This window comes from Cajanus cajan, chromosome 7 (assembly GCF_000230855.2).
Source record: "Cajanus cajan strain Asha chromosome 7, NIPB_CcT2T_4, whole genome shotgun sequence".
Taxonomy (NCBI): Eukaryota; Viridiplantae; Streptophyta; class Magnoliopsida; order Fabales; family Fabaceae; genus Cajanus; species Cajanus cajan.
The window spans coordinates 5,523,387-5,545,501 of NC_138523.1; the positions used below are offsets into that span (position 1 = coordinate 5,523,387).

The 22,115-nt window shown below is 34.5% G+C and overlaps 2 protein-coding genes across 3 annotated transcripts; both read left to right on the forward strand.

Moving 5' to 3' along the window:
• The first annotated feature begins 10,712 nt into the window (after window positions 1-10,712).
• Window positions 10,713-16,606, forward strand: LOC109810247 (ethylene-responsive transcription factor RAP2-7). 2 transcript variants are annotated; one of them, XM_020373669.3, is made up of 9 exons: window positions 10,713-11,639; window positions 12,574-12,599; window positions 12,744-12,774; window positions 12,994-13,081; window positions 13,177-13,310; window positions 14,296-14,399; window positions 14,492-14,622; window positions 15,137-15,273; window positions 15,971-16,138. In XM_020373669.3, exons 1-9 carry the CDS (start codon window positions 11,119-11,121, stop codon window positions 15,993-15,995), a joined length of 1,197 nt encoding a protein of 398 aa, XP_020229258.1. In that variant the 5' UTR covers window positions 10,713-11,118; the 3' UTR covers window positions 15,996-16,138. The 2 variants fall into 2 exon arrangements, with proteins under 2 accessions (XP_020229258.1, XP_020229257.1); XM_020373668.3 differs by lacking the exon at window positions 15,137-15,273 and having other exon boundaries at window positions 10,717-11,639; window positions 15,971-16,606.
• A 4,909-nt stretch (window positions 16,607-21,515) lies between these two features.
• Window positions 21,516-22,115, forward strand: LOC145949777 (uncharacterized). Its single transcript, XM_083060653.1, has one exon. The coding sequence runs from the start codon at window positions 21,516-21,518 to the stop codon at window positions 22,113-22,115; it is 600 nt and encodes a 199-aa protein (XP_082916779.1).

Genomic DNA, 22,115 nt, shown 5'->3' on the forward strand with positions numbered 1-22,115 from the left:
ATGCTTACTCGATTATAAAGGGACCTTCCCAATTAGGAGACCACTTCCCAAAGTGTCGAGATTTTTGATCTATGGGAAGAATCACTTTTAACACCAAGTCACCAACTCGAAAACTACGTGCTTTGACTCTTATTGTATGATTTATCGACTCTTTCCTTTTGTTGAACAAGGTTTTGCAATGCAATCAATCTTTCTTCCTCTAAAGAAACCAATTCATCATACATTAAATTCCAATAATCCTCCATAGGTAACTCATTTTGTTTCTGTATAAGAATTGATTGCAAATTAATATCTATAGGAAGAATAACCTCGTGCCCATACACCAGTTTTATAAGGAGTAGTCTTCGTGGCATCTCTAGGTGAATTCCTATAAGCCCATAATATTTGGACATCGAAAAGCAGTTTTCGATACATCATTAGCTGCAATATCAATTTGGTTATATCCAGAATAACCATCAAGCAAAGTCATAATTTCATTACCTACAGCAGCGTCTATCATAGTTTCAGCAATGGGCATAGGATACTCATCCTTGGGAGTTTCCATGTTGAGATCTCGAAAGTCAATACAAACTCTGAGTTTCCCGTTTTTCTTTATAACCGGCATTATATTCGAGATCCAGTCAGGGTATCTCGAAGTTCTGATGAACTTTGCCTTCAGCGATCTCTCAATTTCCCCCTTGATTTTCTCGATTACTTCGGGAGAAAATCTTCGAGGATTTTGCTTCACGGGTTTCTTTCCTGGGATCATAGGTAGCCTATGCTCCACCAACTCTCGATCTAGTCCTGGCATTTCATCATAATCCCATGCAAAGCAATCTTTGTATTCATGCAACATTCGAATTACCTCCTCTTTCAGCTCCCCTTGCAAGAACTTGCTAATAAAAGTGACTCGCTTATTCTCGACGGTTCCCAGATTAACCTCTTCGAGAGGATCTTGGGATTCTAACTTATGTTCTTCATTAGCGGCCCTTTTGAACCCCAAGGGTGAATCATCGAAAATACAGTCCAGTTTGAGTTCTAGTTCTTGCTCTTTACCCTTTTTTTTTCTTCTCGACCTCTAGGTCTGTTTTTTCTTTTTGCTTTTCATTTTTATCTGAGACTCCTTGGTCCCTTTGATTTTCTGTTTTTTGTTTTTCTTCATTCTTCTTTTCGATTTCGAAGTCTTTTCCCTTTCTCTTTTGTTTTTCTTTCTTTATTGACTCGAAATCTGTCTCCTCTTTCTTTTTTGTTTTTCTTCGGCCAAAATGGTCGTGCTAACCTCATTGTCAAACTGATCTTTCTCGGCCAAGTTGGCCGTTTGATCGGCCACGTAGGCCGCTATTCGAGCTAAGAAGCTCGAGTAAGGATTTTCTTCCTTCATTCATCCAGTGGAGCCGAATCCTTTTCGGCTCGAATCATAAATCCCTTTTTCACATCCCAGCAAAATGTTTTCTTGATTCCTTCCTCTTCGTCCATCACACCAGAATTGTAAGCCTCGAAAGGCTTGGTCTTCGCAAATGTTGTTAATTGCTGATCAGCAAAATACATGCCAACTTCATAAGTTTTTTGATCAGCTTCGAGGACCTCTAACCCTTCATCATCGTTCCAGAAGAAAACCTTCTGGTGTACGGTCGAAGGAACAGCACCTACCCCATGGATCCACTCTCGACCTAGCAACACGTTGAAGTTTGCCTTGGAAGGCGTCACTATAAACATGGTAGTCCTCTTCACACTTCCGATCTGTACATCGAGCAGAATCATACCCTCAGGATGTGAAGACTGGCCTGCATAGTCGGAGATCATGATGTTGTGGGGTTTCAAATCAGCCAAGGATTTCCCAAACCTTTTCAGCATTGTCTTAGGCAAGATATTCACAGCTGCGCCTCCATCGATCAGCACCTTGTTCACCTCTTGTCCTTCGATCATCAAGGTCAGCAAGAGAGATTTAAGGTGCCCCTTCATTTCTTCTGTGGGAGAGTCGAACACCACCGAGTTGAACTTGGGGAGAACCCTCGAGATTTGATTCACCCATATAACTTTCGACTCATAGTTAGGATCCTCAAAATAATCTTCTCGATGAATGTCCTCTTGTTCATTGACGGACTCCATAGCCCCGGCATACTCGGAAGGCAAAATGGAAACTACCCCACAAATGTCTTCATGTATTTCTGCCATAGCTATATAACTCTCGTGAGTTCCAAGGCATTTGAACAAAACTCCGTCGAAGCCTCTTTTGTACAATTCATCATTTAGTAAGAGATAATTGAGAGCTTGGAGTTTAATTTTCCTTTCGACCTTTATATTAGGATTTCGCATGTATTCGATCAATTCGCTCCTCCAATCTTGTTGACTTGCTGAACCTATACTTAGAATTTCTCTATGGTCTAACACTTCACTCTCTGTATAAATCAGATATTCGAGACATTCTTTACTAATTTTATATCCAGAGGCTATCTGAGCCAACTCATTTGCAATAAGATTTGAGTCCCGAGGAATGCGTTGTAACTCTACTTCATCAAACGTGTCAAATAACTGCACAGCTCGCGTCTTGAATTCAACTAACTTTTCATTTAAACACTTATACTCTCGAGTTAATTGTTTGATGACCAGTTGTGAATCTCCTCGAATTACCACATCTTTAGCGCCCAATTCTTTAAGAATCTCAAGTCCAGTAATGAGTGTTTGGTATTCAGTTTCATTATTCGAGTATCCTGTATTCTGCTTTGGTTATATCGAAACTGTATTTCTTATTCGAATTCCCTTCCATATTACCCCTTGGTTTTAACATTTGACACTGGTACGTAGGTCCGGGACGTAGTTCTGCTAAATTAATCTCAAAATCTTCACTCGAAGCTTCACAGTTAGAATCTTCACTAAAATCAGAATTTTCTAAATACGCTACTTTCTCTTTTCGAACAGATTTGTCAAATTTTCTCAACCTTTCTTTTTCCCATTTAATTTGTTCGATCCTTCTCACCTTCTCAGCAAGTTGGGTCATGTCCCTCAATTGTTCATTTACTAATTTCTTGCGTATCGAAAAATCTAATCCTGTTGCTGCAATTCTAACTAATTCATGTTCAGGTATATTAGTATAGCATCGAGATTTCAATTGCCTGAACCTATTTAAATAGTCATCTAACGTTTCATTATTTTGTCTTTTAATGTTCATTAGATCGACTATACTAACCTTCGTTTCTTCTCTCATGAAATGCTCATGGAAACTACCCTCTAACTGTACCCAAGTATGTATCGAATTAGGAGGCAAAGTGGTAAACCATGTAAAAGCATGTTTGGTTAATGAACTAGGGAAATATTTCATTTTCAAATATTCATTATTTGTTAAATCCCCACATTCAACCCCGTACCTAGCTATATGTTCCACTGTTGACTCAGTTAATTCTCCCGCGAATTTCGATAATTTTGGGACTTTTACTCCACGGGGTAGTTCTACCTGTGTGATATAATCAGGGAAGGCTGACACAAAATATGGACGTTCATTTCGACCTATATCGAATCCATGTCTATTGAGTATCCTCTCTACCATTTGGTCTAAGTCATCCTGTGGGTTTCTATTAGGTCGAACTACGTTCTGGTGAAAATTCTCATGCCCCCCAGGATTTTCCATCTCATTCAGATTTCCACTCATGGCTCTCGAAGGTGACCCCTCACCTAATTTATCTCCAATTTTATTTATCAATTCATACAGAGGAGTCATAATATTATGCATTTGTGTTGATAGCGAATTGACCATGTCATGATTACTGTGGTCCATTTGTTGTCGAAGAGCCATCATGGCTTGGTTACTAATACCCGTAGGTATATAACTCCCTGGTCAAATCAAAGAACCCTCCTGACTTCTTCCTATATGCTGATACGGGTCTTGCATAACAAAACCCATGCCATTCGGCCCAGGATTATATCCCTGTGGGGATACATGCATTTGTGAATTGGGTCTTATTAACGGTATTGGCATTTCGACATGCACAGGTTGGGTATTTCGCCAACTCTGTGGCATACCCCAGGGATATTCCCTAGTGACATTCGCTAGTTCTTGAGTAACATTTGTTTGCCTAGCTGTGTTTTCGAGTAACACAGGGGATGAAGACGTTGCCCCCCTGGTCACGTTAATCACATTATCAGGATTAGAATTTGCTTGTTCTACATCTACATGATTATTGTCGTTTGTTTCTCTCCTATTGCTAGCATTAGATGTAGACATAGTTCTTCCACTCCTAAGTCTCATACAACACGTGCACCTAAAACTAGTCCAATTATGTGCAATTTCAACGAGTCCCACCTGGCGTGCCAATTTGTTTACGGTGGAATTAAGTTTTATGGGCTCTTTTTATTTAGACTAGCACGAAAAACGTTTCAATTTAGATATGTGATGTTTCTGAGTTTTAGTCTTATAAAACGAGAAGAGGAGTAGTAGGAAGATTTAGTGATTACTTGTTTCTAAAGATTCTTCAATAATTAACAAGCAATAATTTCCAGACATATAAATGTAAAGATGAACAGGATGAATAATTGAAATATTTGCAATACAAATCATGGTTCAACTTACATAACGTTCCAGAATTACAATGCTGAAGTAATATAACTACGTGGGTTTAAACGAGATAAATTAAGAAAACTACGCTAATTCTACTCCTAAAAAGCAAAGAAAAGTGGTCAAGAAATTGATACCCAGCAGATGCGTGCACGAAAGCCATATGCGCAGGCAGAGAGTGCTTACAGAAATGTGAGTATGAAATTTCCGACCCCTTGAAAGTACATATTTCTTCGTGTTTATAGAGTCAAATGAAGGTGGTTAATTTTAGTGCATGTGCGTCATGGAAAAGTAACCGCCATCCACTATGCCCAATAGGTGGTTTTAGAATGTAACCTCTCGTAACCGCTCGTTCCACTCTTTCTCTTTTCACTTTGATCCATTTTCCGTTAACCGTTCTGAGATAACTACTCACTACTTGGAAACCTTCAGTAATTTCCATCTTTCGAGCACTTCTCGGTTTGATTCGACTCATTTTTTCGACTATATTTTGAATACGGACAGCTTGAGCTTTTGATACTTCCTGAAACTCCTGAATGTACTTTTCGAATTACCTGGTCTTCGAGTGATCCTAACAACGTCTCAACCTCTAAAGTCAGTATTACTTTTATATAGAACTTAAGAATAATTATTCTAGGATATTTTCCGACGTTGTTACAATACTCTTTGTATGGTCCGTCTTATGGCCAAAGATCTACTCTAACCCGCAATGCCTCTCCAAACCCAATCTTATAAATCTACCCAACATTGGACCACTCTTCAAACTAAGGGCGTAACTGAGTCGAATGAAATTCAACTTTTAAAATTTTGAGTTTTGTTTATTAGAAAAATTGATTCATATATTCCTCTTATTTATTTAATTGAGTCTAATTGAAAGTTAATTAAGCTTGATGTATTTTTTAAAAAAATATTTATATTTTCAGTCTTTTAATTTTAAGTAATATTTTTTTTTCTAAAATTTAAACTTTATATTTCTAATCTCTAAAATATTAAAAACTATTATTTTTTCTCTCAAATCTAAAATTTATCATTTTAATCTTTGTAATTTCAAAAATAATTTTTTTAATCCCTATGTATATTTTTTATCCCTCAAATTTAAATCATGTGTTTTTAGTTTTCAAAATATAAAAATTATTATTTTAGTCTTTTGTTCAAATTTCATTAATTGTTATACAAGATCCTTCTACTGCTATCATTATTAGTGAAAATATCATATTGAATCATTTGATACTACAAAATTGTCTCAATCTATGACTACCAATTATGCTGGTCATGAGTGATTAAAATTATTTTTTAAATTACAGAGATTAAAAAGTTAATTTTTTGATTTGAGGGACTAAAATAACAATTTGTATATTTTGGGTATTTAAAACACACGTTTTAAATTCGAGGGACAAAAAAAGTTATATAAAAACTAAAATAATATTGTTTGAAATTATAGGGACTATAAACACAAGATTTAAATTTGGAAGACAAAAAAAATAAATACTCTAAATTTAGAGGATTAAAAATATAATTGTCTTAAAAAATAAGCTTGAGTTTGGCTCGTTTAACTTATTTTTCAACTTAATTATTTTTGTTTTTATGATTTTTTTTTTTGAATTTCTAAATATAGCATTTAATAATTATTTCAATACTAGATATTTATGATAGATAGAAATAAGTTATTTCAAAATATTACATTTTCATAATTTAGTAAATAAAAAAGTATAACTTTGACTATTACAAGAAAGAACATTCAAAATTAATTGAAGTTTTTTTTAAGAGACAATATATATATTTCTTTTTTATTTTGGGAAAGTAAAATTGAATTTATTAAAATATCAAACTTTAACACAAGATGTGTATCAATTTAGTGCAAAGACATATAACAAATCCATAATATTACCAAAAATAAATAAATGTTTTCATAATATATATATATATATATATATATATATATATATATATATATATATATATATATATATATGTGTGTGTGTGTGAGAGATGAGAGGGTTATAACCTTTAGATTAATTTTCTCTCACTTGATTAAATCCTAAATTTTTTCTTACTTGATTAATCTAAAGGTTATAATCCTCTCATCTCTCTCACATATATATATATATATATATATATATATATATATATATATATATATATATATATATATATATATATATATATATATAAATGAGCTACTCATAAATTCTTAATGTCAAACTTTTAATGTTTAGGTTCAACTTATTTAAATAATCAAACTTAGATTTATTTATTTAATTGAACGAATGAGTTTGAATGAGTAATTGATGAGTCAAGTTCAAATAATTCACAAATAGTTTGACTTATTTATATCCCAACTCTCAAGTGCCATAAATCTAGTTGAGTTTAACGAATTCGATTGACTTATAACGAATTTGATTAACTTATAACACATGATAAAAAGGACACTTGATTAAAGTATGTGTCGCATAAAAATCTTTGCAACACATTAAATTTTTTTATATCTTTACCGGATATTGAGATTTTCTTATAAAAATCTAATATAAGAAGGGTTTTACTTAATTTCTTTCTCTCACTTCCAAATCAATTTAGCATTGGCAAGGTTGGTCTTGAGGATAGTCTGAAAGTGCGATCCAGATCCATCACTAAGAAGAGCCTTTTTTTTAAAAAAATTATATAATTTTGAGATAAATATTTTATATTACTTTTGAAAATAAAATTATTTCATATATTTTTTTACATCTAAATATAAATTTGTTTTATGATTTTATATTCCTGTTATTTTTATTATTACTTTTTATGTAGTATATTTATTAAAGAGTAAAACATGTTTTTGGTTTTTATAGAATTTTTCAAATTTTATTTTAATTATTCATAATTTTGCCCTAATTTAATCACTTGTAATCCTCAAATTAATTTATATAGCACTTTATAATAAATGATAATATACAAATAAACTGAAAAATAATATAATGTATCTATTTTATATTTGTTAACATTATGTTGTGTATTTAGTGTAATAAAACATGTTATTTTTAATTAAATTATATATCTATTTTTATGTTATAAATGTTTATGTATAAAAATTTAAACCAACAAATCGTAGTTTGAGCAATATTAAACTCAACCTCCCTAAATAAGACATTGAGTAATCAAACAATTTTTTTTAACAAATATAAATCATTAATGAAATCAATAAATATCATACTAATTACACAATTATAAAAAAATATATATAAAAATTTATATTTATCATTTCTCCTATGACCCATAAAATATGAGGACCGTGCCTAGAGCATTGGAGTTCTTGCATATGGATCACCTCCAAAGCTAGCACCATGTATTCCATTGTCACATTATACAACCTCATCCTCACCACACAACATATACACAAAATTGAAGCGACAGGATAAACACTCCATTAAATTTATGAGAAATAAAATTTAAAAAATCATAACTTTACATATAAAATTATAAAATTTTAATGTAATATTTTCTTAAAATATTTTCTAACTTTAATTGTCAACTACTATAGTCACCATCATAGTAGTGATTGAATTAATACAGAAAATTCCTAGATTAATTTGAGCCATCCTAATCTTTCTTCTCAACTAATTACCTCCTATCCCAACAACTAAATACATTGTATATTTAAAACATTTAATATTTTCTTTATTTAAAATTAATGATCAATTAAATAAGAGCATTAAGAGAAGTAGTCAATTGCCAAAGACTTGTGTAAAACGAAAAGGCAAACATGTAAAATTGTTTTTTTAAAATTTATTTTTGGATTATGTCACCTTAATTTCTCCTCTATCCAAAGATAAAAGTCCTCACAGTTCGCACTTCACCATATCTTTGCAATTGAGAATTCAGGCCAATCACAGACTCGTTTGGAGAACTATAAAAATATAATTAACCCTTAAAAAATAAGATTGAGTTTGGCTGGGTCAATTTATTTTTAACTTAATTATTTTTGTTTTTATAAAATTTTTATTAAATTAATTTGTATTTTATCAATATAACATTTAATAATTATTACAATACTATATATATTATGGTAGGTGAAATTAAATTATTTTAAAATATTAAATTTTATTAATTTAGTAAATAAAAAAATTATACTTATTAACTATTACAAGAAAAAAATTCCAATTAATTTAAGTTTTTTTAAGAGACAAAAACACCTTTTTTTTAGAAAACAAAATTGAATTTACTAAAATATCAAACTTTGACACAAGATGTGTAAAAGTTTAGTGCAAAGATATATATAACAAATCCATAACATTACCAAAGAAAATAAATGTTTATATATATATATATATATATATATATATATATATATATATATATATATTTGATAGACTTACTTCATTCAATGATTCATGTTCTACATTAAATTTTAATGATCCAACCATTAATTTAAAAGTTTTTTGTGGATAGATCAAGTCTACAAATTTTAAAGTTTTGTAAAATTATTTGATACTTTGTTTTACTAATTCAAAACAATATATATAATATTTTTATGATTATTTATCAATTTGAATTAATGAAATAAAATATTAAATAATTTTTAAATTTTTTTTACAAACATGATCTATGCAATAAGAATTTTTAATTTAATAATTGAATCGTTAAAATTTAGCATAGAATACTAGTTGTTAAATGAAGTAAGTCTACAAAAATTTACTCTTATAGTAAGTGAAACCCTTCTACATGTACACACACACATATATATAGAGAGAGAGAGCAGAGATCTACTTACTCTAAGAGAGATTTGTTAGACTTACTTCATTTAGCAAAACTAGTGTTTTATATTAAATTTTAGTGATTTATCTGTTAAATTAAAATTTCTTACTAAATATAGATCATGTATGTAAATTTTAAAAAAATGAAAAATAATTCATATTTTGTTTCATTAATTCAAATTGATGAATAATCATAAAAATATTTTATACATTGATTTGAATTTAATAATAACAAAGTATTATATGATTTTAAATTTTCAAAAAAAATTGTAGACTTAATCTATTCATTAAGATTTTTTTAATTTAAAGGTTAAATTATTGAAATTTGATGTAGAATATGAGTTATTAAGTGCAATAAATATACTTAGCCTTACTCTTAGTAAATGGATCCCTCCACTCTTAAGGAGGGATCTAGCTACTCTAAGAGTAAGTTTGAATAGACTTATTACACTAATGTTCTACATCAAATTTGAATGATTCAATTATTAAGTTAAAAGTTTTTAATATATAAATCAAGTCTACGAATTTTTAAAAAATTTGAAAATTATATAGTATTTTATTTTATTAATTCAAATTGATGAATAATTATGAAAACATTTTATATGCTAATTTAAATCTATTAATAAGCCCTTAATGCCAAGTTATTAATGTTTGGGCTAACCTTATATAAATAATCAAACTTAATTTCAAATTTAGACTTATATACTTAATTAAATAAATGAGTACGAACTAAACTCAAATAATTCATGAATAGTTTGGTTCACATACACCCCAACTTCCCAGTTTCATAAACCTAATCGAGTTTAATAAATAAAGGACACCTAAGTAAGATTATGTGTGTGATAAAAAGCTTTGCAACACGTTAAGATTCTTGATATCTTTAATAGATATTGAGGCTTTCTTACCAAAACCTAATATAAAAAGCTCTACTTAATTTCTTTCTCTCACTTCGGAACCAATTTAGCATTGGAATCCTTACATATGCATCACCACCAAAGCTCAGCCATGCATTCCATTGTGCATTTCTATACAACGTCGACCTCACCACACAACATATACACAAAATTGGAGCGAAACGATAAATATTCCATTAAATTTATGAGAAATAAAAGAAAAAGATTCATAACTTTGCTTATGAAATTACAAAGTTTTAAATATAATATTCTCTTAAAATATTTTCTAACATTAATTATCTAACTACTATAGTCGTTGTCGTGATAGAAATTGAAATAATACCCAAAATTCCTAGATTAATTTGAGCAATTGAAATCTTTCCCCTCAACTTATTACCCCAACCCCAACCACTAAATACATTGTATATGTAAAACATTTAATATTTTCTTTATTTAAAATTAATGGTCAATTAAATAAAAGCATTAATTGAATTATTCAATTGCCAAAGACTTGTATAAAACGAAAAGGCAAACATTTTAATATTTTTTATTTTTTATTTTTAGATTATGTCACCTTACCCCTCTATCCAAAGATGAAGTCCTCACAATTGGTACTTCACCATATCTTTGCAACTGAGAATTCAGGCCAATCACATCTCTGACTCAGCCTCAACCATGTTCTTGTGCCTTATTCCCTATGATTCTGGAACAACATCCTATTCTTCTCTTTCTTCACTGTTCTTCTCTTCCTGCTCAGCAACTCTTCCTCTACCTTAATTTTAGTCTATTTGTTTTGACAGATTCTATCTTCTTCTGCTGTGCTCAACCTTTAAAGGGTCGTTTTTTTCTCTTTCTCTCTCTCCTAGTTTGAGTTTCATACTACACAAGGAAGTACATGAGACTTACCCAAAAGGGTATGATTTGAAGACCACAAGCTGGTGATAGAAGAGAGCCTTTTTACCAAGATATGGCCATGTTTGATCTCAATGTTGACATCAAGCATGCTGATGTTGATGCTGATGCTGATTCAGAATCAAGCTGGGCAGAAAAGGGGGTGCAAGTGCAACTTCAAAACCTTCCACCTGAAATCTCAGATTCCAGGACCTCAAACTCATCTGTGTGCAACCCTGCAGAGGAAGACTCCTCAAACAACTCCTCTCCCTTGATCTTTGACATAATGAAGAAAGAGAGACATGGCTCAGAGTTTGGTGGTGTCACTGAGAGGGGAAACAATAATAAGGAGCAAAACATGGCTCAAGAGACTGAGATAGTGACTGCTGACAAAGGAGGTGGAGTGGCTGACATCAAATTGGGGTTGTGGGGGAAGACTCAGTGGCTGAACATGTCTTTTCCAGAACCTGATGGAAAAAATGGACTCAAAAGCTTACCTCATGTGAGGAAAAATAGGAGAGGACCAAGGTCTCGCAGTTCACAGTACCGGGGTGTCACCTTCTACCGAAGGACTGGTAGATGGGAGTCTCATATTTGGTATGGTTCATCATGTTCAATTTCTAATCCAACATCTCAAGTCCTACTTTTGTTGCAATGATTTCAATTTTTTGTATTCACTTTTTATTACAAAATTCTCATCTTCATCTTGTTTTCAATCTTTTGTTATTTTCTTTTTAACAAAGTAGTAGATGATTAAACTGGTATGAGGTTGTTCCTCAGAGTAGAGTTTTGTCACTTGGTCGTAAGATTTGTTTGTATAAGATTTTTTAGAAACACTTTTGAGAGATATAATAGGAATAAAATTTGAAATAAGCTTTTTTTATGTGTTACCACTTAAAAATAAGATTTTAGAAAAGTTAATAAAAAAAACTGTTTCATTTTTTTTAATTATTTTTCTCTTTTGAAAGTGTTTTTATAGAAATTTATCTGAACATAGTTTTATTCCACTCAAATAAGATTGTTTTAAGTAGAATTTTTTTATCTATAAAAATAAAATAAATAATCTTTTGCGGCTTTTCAAAGACTTTTACTGAAAACTTTGAAAATAAATATTGTTTTTTATTTCTTGCACTGATTTTTAAAATCAGGAAATAAATTTAAAATAATAGTGTGATAAGTTTATAATTAAAAAATAAAAACAGAAAATGAAAAACAAATGTAAGCTGTGCCTTAAATATTATAAAATGTTGCTGTTACAACTGTAATTGCAGTGAAGATGCAGTGGCAAAGACCTCAAAATCTGGATATTATGGCTGCAACTGTGTGGTTGTGGACTTTTGTAAAATCTTTGTAATTATGGTTGATATCATGGTTTTGGAGGTCTTCGCAATCGCACAGTGACCATGGTTGTAGTTGCATTTGCATATAATTTTGGTAACTATCATAATTTAAAACCATGAACACAGTAACCTAGCTGTCATGAGTTGTTTGTGGACTCACTTCATTATTTTTTGCTTTTTTTTGAGTGCAGGGATTGTGGGAAGCAGGTCTATTTGGGTGAGTGGATGTTTGAGTTGGTTGGTGTTGTTTTGATTCAATAATTGGTTGGAAGCTATTTGTGTGTTGTTGGTCTTTATTTTTATTTATATTATGTATGTGTACATTTGGTTGGCTGAATTGGCCTAATTTTATTTTTCTTAGGTGGATTTGACACTGCTCAAGCTGCTGCAAGGTGAACATTACACATTTTACTTTGAGTTTGTTTAGATATAAATTTATAAGTATTTTCTTTTTAAATAAAAAGTATGTTTTAGTAGAATTCTTTTTAATAGCACTACTGATTTATATCCAAATAGACTTTTTATCTAAAGCTACATTGTTTGCAACTTTTGTATTTTGTTTTTCTTTTTTGTGACATTTGTTGACCAACTTCATATTATTCTCTGCACAGAGCATATGATAGAGCTGCTATTAAGTTTCGGGGAGTAGATGCTGACATAAACTTTAGTTTGAGTGATTATGAAGAGGATTTGAATCAGGTATGAACAAAAAAAGTTTGGTTATGACCAACTATTGAATCAATTTTATTTGAACTTTCTGTGACAATTAAATTCATAATTTGATTGGGATTTAGATGAAAGGTTTGAGTAAGGAAGAGTTTGTGCTCTTACTTCGTCGACAAATCAATGGAATCTCAAAGAGAAGTTCAACATACAGAGGTGTGTTAGCTCAAGCAGAGCCACGAATGGGACCATTTCTTGGCAAGACGTGAGGACTGCTATTTCAAGCCATAAGTCTTGTTCAAATTTCTGTCATTTCTTCTTTTATGCAATGTTTAATGTCACATGTGGTAAGATGGTGACAACTTATATAAAAGGTGTGTTTGAATAAAATTATTACGGAAACATTTTCTGGAGAGAATTTTTTTCTTAATAAATTATATTAAGTTTATACATAAGTTAATTTTTTTTAAAAAAATTATATTAACTTTTTTAAAATTTTATTTTTAATCCATCAATAAACTAGTTTTATCTTATAAAGAATTTATTTTAATTTTTTATTTCTTTTTCATAGAAGTTCTTCTAGAAAAATTTATTTAAATACCTCCATATGAAGATAACGTTGAAACAACTTCAACAAGAATTTTGTACTCTTTTTCATATACACATGGTTAATTTGGTGTAAATATGGAGATAAATTTGCATATATCACTAGTAGTAAATTGTTATTTAGATACCAATATTTATTAGTTTTAGTTTGACTGATATTGTGATTTTTTTCATATCTCAAGTTTTGATTTTGATAAAAAGAAATTGATATTAGAAAAAATTTAAGGGCGAAGCCGGTAGATGCATTACCTTTTTATCTGAACAATACTATATTCACATAATTTTTTCACAATTTATACATACTTTTCCTTCGAGTCTCTCTCTCAAATGCATTCTTCATCTCATCCCACATTTTTGCTCTTCTCTTCCTATTTGTATTATGTAAAAGTTGTTCAGTAAAAATTGACAACCACAATTACCTTTTTTGTATCCTAACATGATAAGTATACATGGATTTGTGTGCCACTGGCAGGCTTATCCAACTGAGAAAGCTCCAATAGTTCTTTGTTGGGATGATGAATTTGTTGTCCTAACTAGCATATAGTTATGTTTATTTCTTTTTTGATCATTAGCACATAGTTATATTTGATGTAAGGAGTTTAATACAACATATTTTCATTATATATATATTTTTATACATGCAGATTATACCCCAACTCATCCATCAAGTGTGATGATGGAAATGTGGAGGCCAGTTTAAAGCCTTATTCTTATAAGGAAAAAATAATTGCAAGTTCCAGCTTGGCAGGTATGAAGAAATGGTGTATATTTGAGTCATTGAAAACATTGATTCATTATTAATTATTTATATAAATAAAGTTGATGTTACAATTGAAGCAGGCACTTGCGATGATCTTGATTTGAGCCTAGGAATTTCTCCATCTTCTAAAAAACTGAAGAATAATGATCATGGAGGAGGGTTTTCCTTTGGATACATGGCTTGTAAGATACCCAAGGAAAGAGGAACAATGGTACTACTCTATGCTTTCCTTCTTGTTGCAATATTTTTCATGGGTAGATTCACTTGCACAGTGGCAAGTCTAAATATTTACTATATATGCTATTTAATTTCCTTTCATATTTTTTATTCATCAGAGTTAATAAAAGAAACGCAAAAAAAAAAAAAAGCAAATTACATACTCTTGTAAAAGCAGTGGCTATTGCATAAGCAAATTACAAGTAACTAAGGTCACAAGGGCAATCCTTGAGAACCTCCACTGGCCCAATCCTAGGATAAGTTTTGAATTTTGTTAATTTAACTGTTGAATTGAAAATTTTAATTCAATAAATGGAACATATAAAATTATATACTTTTTTTTACCACAAAATTATAAACTTTTTAAAAATTAGTTGATATATTTTATTAATTTCACTGTTTGATTGAAAGTTCAACATAAGTAAATTATGTATTTGTTAGATTTGAATTTATGAGATTTATTCTTCTATCGGTTTACTACATAACTTGGTCAATTTTGTCACATGTAGCAAACTACACCAGGAGTGTCACATCAAATGTGTGTTTGCCAGTTAGTCAATAGTAACACCTCTAGTGCAAAGTTGGTCAATTTGGTCACATGTAGCAAATTACAAGAGGCGTGTCACATCAAATGTGTGCTTGCCAAGTTAGTCCACATTAACACCTCTATTGCATAGTTGGAAGGATCTATTCAGTTTAACAAAGACTCTGATCAAATTCAAACATTTTAAATTTAGGAGAGAATTGAAACTAAACTAATTTGAGAGATAAAAATACATTTTATTCTACATTTTTTTTTTAAATTATGTTAGTAATATAAAGGATTTATCGATTTTATTAATGATTAATTTTTATAAAAAAATCAAACAAACCATTTTTAGTGAATTTCTCTCTCAATCAAGTTTTTATATATATATATAAAATTCGAATCCTAAATTTATTTAAAAAAAATCAAGTTCATATTTTACATTGTATTTAGTTATTTTTTTCACAGCATTGAAATGTAGATATATTTTCACTTTTCAATACATAAAATTCAAAAACAACAAAATTATTGTTTTGAAATAAAAATGGATTAAGTTGAACTCAACTTTTATTCAAACACATACTTAACCTGAATACTATACATATATAATGATTAAATTTTATTAAATTTGTTTTGAAAATAATTATTTATCAAAACTTACTAAAACATTTGCATGGCTTGCTCTTTTTTATATATATCAGTCTTAGATTTGTACAAATGGTGAAGAATATTCAAGATATCTAATATGCTAGTTTTAGGCTGCTTCCAAACAAAGCAGTGCACTTTACAACATTTGAATTGATATCATTTATGTCAGGAGGGGGCCATGGTGGACAGAATAAGAAATGTTCCTTTGCAAAAGATTTCCAACTTGACTTGGCAACTTTGCAGCAATGGCAGCATTGCCTCAATGCCATTGCAACCAAATGCAGCATCATCAGGATTCGTCTCTTCTTCTAGCTGTCTCATCAACCACACTTCCAATCAGCAACCATATTAATTATGCCAACAATTTGGCATTGGCTCAACCACAGAACTCACCACTTACTCCCCAAGGTAGGGCCAGAGTTGTTGGAACCACTAGGGACTCAGCATATTTACTCTTTGCTTTTTGGAAGATTGGATATGAGCAATAGTACTTTATATTATAACCATGTGTATCTATCATATTCTAGTGATTTCCTCAATTATGAATGTATTTAATAATGGCAAGCATTGATTACAATGGCCAACCAATAACCTATAGTCATTATTGTGATTTAGAATAAAATATTGCCTTGTGTAAGAGGCCTATTTTAATGGAGAAGATAATCAAAGGTTGTTATAGCAAGCTAGGATTTTTTTCAATCGGAAATCCCAGCCCTTGGATCTTAACCCCTTTTGATTTGGATGTAAAATTATTGTCAACCAAAACAACACATTGTCCTGAATAATATTTTACTTTTCCTTGCCATTCTAGTGATTATATCTTTATAAATTAATAAGAAGTTAAGGACAGAATAATACATGTTCATCCAAAAAAAAAACTAAATACACAAGTATACTCGTGATCACTGCATATGATGCATAAGCATCTTTCAGTGTTAAATAAAGTAAAATTCCATGCATGGCATTTTATAGAAAAGTTAAAATAATTTTTTTTTTCAATAATTTCACTTATTTTACTTTTTAGTCCACATAATTTGAAATAAATATTTTTAGTTTTTATATTTATCTCTTTTAATTATTTGTAGTCTCTATAATTTAATATACATTTTTTTGTTTTTACACATGTATTTTTTAATCATGTTACTCTTTATCGTTATTTTTTTTGTTATGTTGTCTGTTTTATATTTATATGGTAGATATCTTTAATTCTTTAAGACTAAAAAATAGGATTTCTCCATAATGAGTATCGTATGTGAGGATACAAAAGAGACACGAAATATTCTTAACTATAATTAATGTTACAGTTAATTATAATTAACACGTTCTTATTGATAACAAAAAATAAAAATTTGTTTTATTTTGTTATTTCCATTTTGTATATAACCATGCATTTACTCTTTTGTAAGCAAGTTGTTACTGATCAATAATATCACAAGGTTCCATCATTCGTTTCTTTCTCTCTCTCTCTCTCTCTCTCTATATATATATATATATATATATATATATATATATATATATATATATATATATATATATATTGCTCTCTTTTTCCAAATACCATGAGTTTGGATCTTGTTATGGTGAGCTCTTTTTTTGAAAGGCTCTATTGTGCATATCTCTAATTATATCGGGAGGGTCCTATCGATCACATGGACCGACACGTGTTGTCCTATCAGACATCCACGCGGACCTCGAACACGACTATGGCCATATTAACAAGCACGAGATCACTAACGGCTCGACTATCAGCTCGGCATATGACCAAAAACTAAGAGAACTCAATAGCAACCTCGGCTCGACTGGAGAACGGTAAGGTAAACCAAAGCAGTACGATAAGGCTCCACATGCCCCTATGTATCGGCTTGGACAAAGGCCGAGGATTAAGGATGACCCAGCACACACCTGTCGCCCCGGTCAAAGGCCGAGGGCAAACAACACCTCAAGCCTTTATCTATCGGCTCGGCAAAGAGCCGATAGGGCCAGGCAGGGATTATGGCGATGGTCATGATTAACAAGGGCAAACGCGCGATTAAGGTATAATCAGCCAATTAGCATCGTAATACCTAATTTGGTAAGCTTCAGAAGAGGCCCACTACGTTCAGGGCCCATCAAAGGTAGTATAAATAGGTCACTTAAAACGAGGTATGTCACTGTTCATTTATTATTCTCAAGAATCGTGCTTGTCCTGACTTGAGCGTCGGAGTGCCTTTTGCAGGTACCTCCCCCCTCTGAAGCATCTACTCAGAGCTCTCGTTCGGCCCTCTAGTTATCTGAAGATTACGAGTGTGCTCTTAGACAGGTACATTTTGGTGCCCACGTGGGGCCGAACTGAAAGCTTTGAAGAGATAGACTGAGTACTATGGCAAAGACAAGGAGGACAAACACTGAAGATCACCAATCCAATGAGGACCACCGATCCGACGAGGACCACGTCGAGGTGGTTGAGGAGATGAACCTGACGGAGATGGTACGACAGTTGAAGGAGGAGATGGCCGCCATGAAGCAATAGCGAGAAAAAAAGGCGTGAGAAATGGCCGCCTTAAGGGAAGAGAATGCCGCTCTGAAAAACCAAGACCCCACATGGAAGCCCTTCGAGCTGACCCGAACGCACACCCAAGGGTCATTCCACTCGCTCGAACATCACACCTCTCTCCCCCACACCTCCACCGCTGCCTCGGGAAATCATGCCTCGGTTGTCCAAGCACCCGGCCGACCGTTGCACACTACGCCGCCGGAGCTCACCGACACCCATTCACACCCAACATCATGCAAACCTCCCTCCTCGATCACTAGAAGTCCCTACCATTGGACAAGTATGACGGGACGATCGATCCCGACGAGCATGTGGACGTTTTTCTAACCCAAGTCACTCTGAGCACAACTGATGACGCTGCCTTGTGCCGAATCTTCCCAACGTCGTTGAAAGGGCGCGCACTAAGCTGGTTTACTCGACTCCCAGCCAACTCGATCGACTCGTTCAATACCTTGGCATCCCAATTCACTATCCAATTTGCCACGAGCCGACCCCACTAGCTGACTTCCCTGGCCTTGGTAAGCATTCGACAAGAGAAGAAAGAGTCCCTTCGGACGTTCATGAGCCGATTCAACAAAGCGACGCTCGAGATCCGAGACTTGAACCCCGCTGTAGCCCTCCACCATCTCACTACCGCTCTCAAACCAGGACCTTTTGCCAACAGCATTTGCAAGAAACCACCAACCGATATATGGATGACTTACGTCGGCGCACCGACAAGTATATGTAGATGGAGGAACTCGCTGAGTTTTGCAACCAAGCCAGGGCAGAAGTAACTGCAAAACCCGAGAAGCCGGCCGAGAAAAATTATCGAAACCGACCGAAAGAGCTCGTCCCCCGTGAGAAACCTCCCCATGGGCCAAGATACTCACATTATACGCCGTTAAACACTAGTCATTCGGCCATATTGGATCAAGCTCTGGCCTCTGAAGTCTTGGCGGTCCCAAAAAGGGCTTCGACCCCACCTCGGGCCGATACCACCAAGTCGTGCAAGTACCACCGCAATCGTGGGCACTCAACGGAGGAATGCTCGGCTCTAAAGGACAAAATTAAGGACTTAATCAAGCAAGGGCAGCTTCAAGGTTTTGTCGACCGTCCCGCTTCGTCCAGGTACACCGATCACTCCCGCCGACATGATCAGCTTGAGCGGGAAAGAGCCGAAAGGCGCCCATACAGGGAGCGCAGTAGATCCAGGGGCCGAAAAGAGGAGGAACCTTCAACTCAGCCCTGGCGGGTCATTAACACCATCGCGGGCGGATTCGCAGGAGGTGGGTCGACCACATCTGCACAACAAAGACATTTGAGGGCGGTCTGCTCCGTACATATAGTAGAAAGAATGCACCATCGTCGAATGCCGAGTATAACCTTCACCAAAGCAGACTTCAAGGGCATCGACCCAGAACAAGACGACCCGATGGTCATTAACGTTGAAATCCACAATTGTATTGTGTGAAAAACCTTGGTCGACCAAGGCAGCTCGGCCGACATCCTTTATTGGAATACGTTCAAACAACTGGCATTCCAGAAGCTGAGCTGATTCCATATGATGAACCTTTGGTTGGATTTTCAAGCGAGCGGGTGAAGACGAAGGGGTATATAAGGTTGTCAACCAGGTTTTGTTTTGACGGGGCAGAGTACCGAGATATCTTGGTAAAATACGTGGTGGTTCACGCCAGTACATCCTACAATATCCTACTTGGGAGGCCGTCTCTGAATCGTCTCGGCGCGGTTGTCTCCACGCCGCACTTGGTGATGAAATTCCCTGTAGAATTGGGCCGGATAATCACTATCCATGCCAACCAAAAAATTGCTAGAGAGTGCTACTTCGCCAGTTTGCGATTACCATGCCTGAAGGATGAAGTCCCGGATGCCTCGGCCACGTCGAGACGCATTCACTCGGTAGTGCAACAATCCCCGATAGACCTCGACCCCCGGGTAGACCAGGACGAACGGGTAGAGCCCATTAAAGACAAGCAGTCGCTTCAGATAGGAGCAATTGAGTCACAAGTTACTTACCTGGGATCCAGTTTGTCCGAACAAGAAAGGCTGTCGAACGAACAAGTGATCGTGGATAACAGACATCTATTTGCATGGCATCCGTCAGATATGCCCGACATCGACCCAAATTTCCTCTGCCACAGGCTTTTAATTAGCAAGGAGGCTAAGCCGATTGCCCAACGGCGACGAAAGGAAGGTCGCGATCGAAGCTGAGGTGGGCTAGCTGTTGGACGCACGATTCATCCGAGAGGTGCACTATACCACCTGGTTGGCCAACGTAGTCATGGTCAAAAAACCGAATGGGAAGTGGCGCAAGTGCACCGACTACACCAGCTTAAACAAGGCTTGCTCGAAAGACGCCTACCCATTGCCGAACATTGACCGACTTGTTGATGGGGCATCCGGTCACATATTCATGTCATTCCTCGATGCATACTTTGGATACAACCAAATCTGCATGCATCCTCAAGATGAGGACAAGACTGCGTTCATCACAGAAACAACCAACTACTGCTACCGGGTAATGTCGTTCGGGTTAAAGAATGTCGGCGCTACCTATCAACTGCTGATGAATAAAATCTTTATCAAATAAATCGGTCTAAGTATGGAAGTCTATGTCGACGATATGGTGGTGAAGTCAAGTGACGTTTCCACGCACGTTGGCGACCTAGCCGATGTGTTCTAGGGACTCCGCCGACATCAAATGCGACTTAACCCCGAGAAATGTGTGTTTGGAGTCTCGGGCGGAAAATTTTTGGGGTTCATGCTGTCTAGCCGAGGGATCGAGGCAAACCCGGACAAATACTAAGCCATCCTGGATATGAAAAGCCCCAACAACTTAAAAGAGGTTCAGAGGTTATTGGGTCGGCTCACCTCACTGTCCCGATTCCTTCCCTGCTTGGCCGAGATAGCCAAGCCTATTCTCGCCCTACTTAAGAAGACAGAGCGGTTTTGCTGGACTGAGGAGTGTGAGGAATCTTTCCGGCAGTTCAAGGAACGCCTAAGCACACCCCCAATATTATCAAAACCGGTCGGCAACCTAGATATGGTCATCTACTTGGCAGTATCAGGCAACTCTGTGAGTGCCGTCATGATCCAGGAAAACCAGAACAACCAGCAGCCTATATAATTTGTCAGTCAGACGTTGCAGGAAGTCGAACGATGCTACCAACTGTTAGAAAAAATGGCATTAGGGCTCATCTACACTGTGCAACGACTGAGACAATACTTCCAAAGCCACAAAGTTATTGTCCGAACCGATTGCCCGATGGCTAAGGTACTCCGAAAACCCGAGATTGTTGGCCGAATGATGGCATGGTCAGTTGAACTTTTGGAGTTCGATGTGTCTTTTGAGCCAAGAGGTCCTATCAAGTCCCAACACCTGGCCGACTTCGTGAACGAATTAACCCCACCAGGATGCTTTGAAGGCGAGTCGTGGACCATGCACGTCGACGGGTCCTCTAATGCCCAGGGAAGTGGGGCCAGGGTGATCTTGGAAAGCCCCGCAGGTATCACAGTCAAACAATCCTTGCGTTTCGGTTTCCGGGCATCCAACAACCAAGTAGAGTACGAAGCCCTACTTGCTGGAATGAGATTGGCGAATGAAATGGGAGTCAAGAAAATGATATGTTGGACCGACTCAAAGGTCGTGGCCGAACAGGTTAATAATAACTTCCAGGTCAAAGACTCAAACTTGTTGCGATATTACCACTTGTTCCAAGGACTCCGTGATAGTTTCAATGAAATACAAGTACGTCACACTCTTCACAATAACAACGAATGA